The sequence below is a fragment of the Montipora foliosa genome, chromosome 13, assembly GCF_036669935.1.
Source record: "Montipora foliosa isolate CH-2021 chromosome 13, ASM3666993v2, whole genome shotgun sequence".
NCBI classification, from domain to species: Eukaryota; Metazoa; Cnidaria; class Anthozoa; order Scleractinia; family Acroporidae; genus Montipora; species Montipora foliosa.
The window spans coordinates 18,513,696-18,518,469 of NC_090881.1; the positions used below are offsets into that span (position 1 = coordinate 18,513,696).

Consider the following 4,774-nt stretch of genomic DNA (forward strand, 5'->3'; position numbering starts at 1 on the left):
GGAAGGAGAGCACTTGGGGGTCTCAGTAGACACTACACTGTCTTCTAGAATCAAAAGTAAGTGCATTTCACAGGTCCAACCACAAGTATTGTTTCACCAATACTGAAAGAACCCTAGGCTAACACTTTCCTAATGCTAATCTTTGGCCTAAACTTTATCTCAATATAGCTTTTAGTCCTCATGTTACAACTACAAATGCATTAGGGGTGGTTACAAACTGGAAAAACAGTGACCTGTGATTTGACCTGCAAACTAAACTTGCTGATTGGCACACTCATATCATTGTAATTATAAGTGAGGGATTATTATACATAATTACATGTAGGTAACACTATATAATTTGTAACTCCTATCTTGGCGATTTCCCAAACGTTTCTTGGAATACTTTTTCAATAGCAGCTTTCCCATTCTCAGGCAATGCTCTTGTGCCGATTCCAGTAAAATTTAAGGACAGTCTCGGTACAGTCTTAAAACTTAAAAACTTCTTCTGGCCATAGTCATACATTTTCCACCCACTGCTGACAATGTCAAACACGTAAACGGGTTTCCTGGCGTCCACAGCCATCTGCACAGCCCACCCAGTGCCGCCCTCAACTATATTCCCGTGGACGCTAATTTTTCCAATTGCAAACACTGCACTGGTATCCTTGACTTGGTGCCAGTTCCTTCGAAGTAAATTATTTACGTAGGGTTTCCCAGTCGGAAAACGTCGTTTCAAAGTTTTGTTTGCCATGTGTAAGAAGTCATCAGCCTGTTGTAATTGTTCATCGGACAGAACAACTCTACCACAAGCATTCCTGCCATGAGTCTTGAAGGAAAATGCCTTCACGGGAACCCCGTATTTGGCGCCTAATTTTTGCCAATAGGTATCACTTCCCATTGCAGCTCCAGAAAATAGCATGTAATGCTTCGGGTTACCGAAGTAGCTTTCTTCTTTTTTTCTTATGGCTTCTTCAAGAGAAACGAAAACATCGTCATCAAGATCAAAATCATCATAACTCCAACACTGTTGCATGACCGCCATGTTGTTAACGGCAGCAGTTAGGGTAGTACTTCGTGTAAGACTGAAGCCGATGACACCCCTAGTGCCACTCCACCACGCATGCACAAATGATAGCTTTCCTTTTTTTTTTCCCTCTCGATAGGGAGTGACGATTTTTTCTCTCCAAAACATTTTGTTTTAAACTTTATTGTTTCAATAGAAACTTTTAAGATGGCAGAAGAATTCAAGGGAAAGCACGTTGTAATCTTTAGTCGAAGTTGCCTGTTTTTATCAAGTGAAGAACGCCAACAGGAAATGAGCGACGAAAATTGACTCACTGTCAAAAAACGGTAACTGTGAATTACACTTTACTTCACATCGGAATCCTACGAGTGAAATGCTGAGAGCAATTCCTAAAGGGTAGGTTTATTACAGCCACTTCCGAGGTTTATGTTGGTATCGGCCCCTTAGTCGTCCGCGCCACAAGAGCCTCGGTCGAGGCCATCTTACTACAATCGTGGTCAATTCGATTAGTCTAACTATTGGCTGTACTATTTTGGAAATACCAAGCTCTTGTGACGCCCCCCTATGAAGTAAAATCTTTTGCTTATTTTATAGACTGAACATGTCTCATTACGACAATAAATGACAAATTTCAATCCTGCATTAAATAGACACAGCAGCAAAATTAGAGGATATTATTTTGTGCCTTGCTTGACGTAGATTACTGCTGCCAAGTTTAAAAAACACCCATGCAATTTTTTCGGAGATATTCTCAATTTTTTGATTTATTGCAGTCATGTGTATAGTTTGTGACATCATCAATTTTTGAACAAAACTTGAATTTCTCTGGAACAGAGAAACCACCATTCTTCATCACTCTGAAAGGTGATAATAAGCTTGATTTCCATGAAAATACATCTCTCATTTGCATTTGAATGGTTGTGCACAAGGACTCGCTTTGAAACCAAGACAAACAGCAACTCAGAAATGGGCTATTGAAGGGAGATTTACTAGTTCACCTAAATGGTAGAAATGCTGCCAAGGGAAGGGAGATATTCAATTGTGCTTGGGGTTATTTAGGACTGTTTGTGCGTGGAATTGAATGGAGATTTTAATAGGTCTTGAACGGGAATTAGTTACCATTGTTGAAAAAGTGTTGACGGGCCTGCTCGACTCCTGCCATTCGCAAGCGATTCTAAAATCTATGCGTTCAAAAGTTAACTCTGACTAAGGTGTCTTTTAACGACTTTCCTTTGCGATATGATAGTATGGGTGGCTCCTTAAATACTTCTCTAAGGTGCGGTTGGTTTTGAATAAGGTGCCATCTCCCCATAAATATGTTCTTAAGGTAAGGTAAAGCCGGGTGGTATTGTGTAACAAAAAGCAATATTTTCTGTTGTGTGCTGTTGTCTTTGTTTTCAAGTGACCTCTCTCTATCTGTGAAGTTAACTTCAGAGAGGAATTTTTCTGAAAAGGGTGGCTACACGCTTACACATTTGTTGTATGTTGGACAAGATGTTTGATCGAAATCAAAACATTCTTCCCACAAAAAATATTGAACAAACATCATCAAACATGCATGCTACACGTTCTGACACAAGTCTGCTCCAGACGCCAAGATTCCCAGTTAAAGAATATTAAATTGTCTCTGTACCCAATGACAGAACGCCTCAGCAACGTCGACTGAAAAGCCACGCGCAAGGATTTATTGGTAAATAATTTTTTTAAAAAGATCGTTCTCCACGTGCGCACGTGCGGCACACTTTTCACATCATGTGATGTCTCACATCATGCGCAAAACAACAAGTTACTTGAAATTGCTAAATGTAACCATTGGGCGACAACGTCAACATTTTCTTGAACAGCGTTGCTACCAACATTGTAAAGTGCGACCAAGATGGACTGCCACGAAGGCGCAGATGTTTAATTTCAAAGTGACGTCAGTTTTCTTCGCCACTACCATCATCGTGCTAAAGCGCCCAAATAGTGAGCGTAAGTAAAGAGAACTTTGTTGCCCGTGTAGATTATGACCAGCAAATGCGAGTCTAGTTTCCGCGGAATTGAACGTTTCTGTTTAAATTAACGAGTGTAAAAGTCTTGGTCTGACCTCCTGAAATTTTACAATATCTCTGAAAGTTGTGCGAAACGACTGCAAAGTTCGTGTCGCGTCTACTTACTGTGTTCATATCGCGTCAAGGTGCTTTTGCTAGTATGCGTATTCTTTTCTTTCTATGTGATCATAGAAAGACAAAAGAAATACCAGGTTAAGGAACGCATCAGAATCTAGAATCTCCGGCCACCATTGTCACATGTTTCGTTCATAAAAGGACGCATCTTTGAGAAGACGAAAGTGACTGTGTATTGGTGGTTTGCAATCTCTAGAGAAACAGATAACAATGCTGCTGGATGCGCTCCGAAAAATGTGGACATGACCAACCAATCTCTAGGGACACAGATAACAATGCTGCAATGTACAATTACTGGTGGGTTTTCGTCTTTTTTGTTGCTGATAATTATTGTTCTGTTTTTAATTTATCTGGTTACCTGTTTGTTGCCGAGGGGGAAAATCGATATAAAAGGAAAGTATGATCTGATCACTGGCTGTGACACTGGCTTCGGTAGCGCGGCAGCGTTTAAGGACGGTGCCTACTAATTCAAAGGTATTTTTGCCCCGATTTATTATTATCCAGGAAAGGTAGATCTTCCCAAGTATTATTGAAATGCAAAAACAAAATTGGGGGTAACCACGCATTTTTCAAAGATAATTCATTTATTTTGTATAAAGCTCTAAAATACAAAGCAATGTATGGCGTTCTGTCTCAAATTGAAGCTCAATTATCTCTAAAGAATGCATGGTTACCCCCATCCGAAAATTATGCACCGCAAGTAGATGTCGCCAAAAACAATAGCATTCTGCGCGATGTTTTGGATACCAAGAGTACTTACTAAGATCTACTTTCTCTGCATAGCTTTAAACCGCGCAAAAATATCCCTGCATTAGTAAGCATCACCGCTAGGAAATCCGAATATCTGGAAATGCGCAGAATGTATGCACTGGACAAAATGGGAGCTTGTGTGTTGGCGACTTGTCTGACGAAAGAAGGAGAACATAGTTTGAAATCAGAGGCGAGCGACGAGCTGAAAACATTCCAGTTGGATGTGACAAATTCTGAGCAGCTTAAAGATGTGTATGAAGCAATTAAGAAAGCTGTTTCACCTGGTAAGATCAGAATCCCCAGTGGCATTGCTTTGAGAAAAAGGCATATAAATATCCCAATAATAGCTATTGCAGGTAGTCCTACGAACGGGGCAATTGTGCGAGAAAATCACAGACTATCGTCAATGTCTGCGGCGATGGTGGCGGTCTTGATCACTCAGATCGTCTGTGTTCTATCTGGGCGGTTGGTCACCGACAGGGGTGATATAGTCTCTAAATCTCACGCCACTGATGCGGGGAAGGTTGTCTCCGGTGTTGCGGTCTGACGTAATCTTGTCGGTGTCATCTTTCACTTCTTAAAATAAATTTTACACTGTGTAACAAGCAGTCTGGCCAACGTCCCCGCACAAAAAGCATTGTAAAGTAGTCCTGAAAAGACCCGAGGGGGAGAGATTAATAACTTCACTTCACTGATTAAAAAAATAAACGAGCGGCACCGAACCGTTAGGGCGAAGTCCTGCACGTACGAGCCCGTAAGGTGAAAACAGGAAGTGGCCTTGATCCCGAGCGCTGATCAACGGGATTTGTTTCAACAGCATTTGCCGATCTTAAAAGCAAAGGAAACTAAAAGC

The 4,774-nt window shown here is 41.0% G+C and overlaps 2 protein-coding genes across 2 annotated transcripts in view; one reads left to right on the top strand and one right to left on the bottom strand.

The window, feature by feature from the left end:
- The window catches only part of LOC137982710 (uncharacterized), a 1,844-nt gene extending 794 nt beyond the window's left edge, over positions 1-1,050 (bottom strand). Inside the window, exon 1 of the mRNA XM_068829852.1 lies at positions 1-1,050. This exon is cut by the window's left edge and continues 794 nt beyond it. Within this exon, the coding sequence (XP_068685953.1) occupies positions 350-1,024 (675 nt within the window). The 5' untranslated portion in view covers positions 1,025-1,050 and the 3' untranslated portion in view covers positions 1-349.
- Positions 1,051-4,030: 2,980 nt separating this feature from the next.
- On the top strand, positions 4,031-4,468 carry LOC137981798 (uncharacterized). Its single transcript, XM_068828846.1, has one exon. The coding sequence runs from the start codon at positions 4,031-4,033 to the stop codon at positions 4,466-4,468; it is 438 nt and encodes a 145-aa protein (XP_068684947.1).
- Positions 4,469-4,774: the final 306 nt, after the last annotated feature.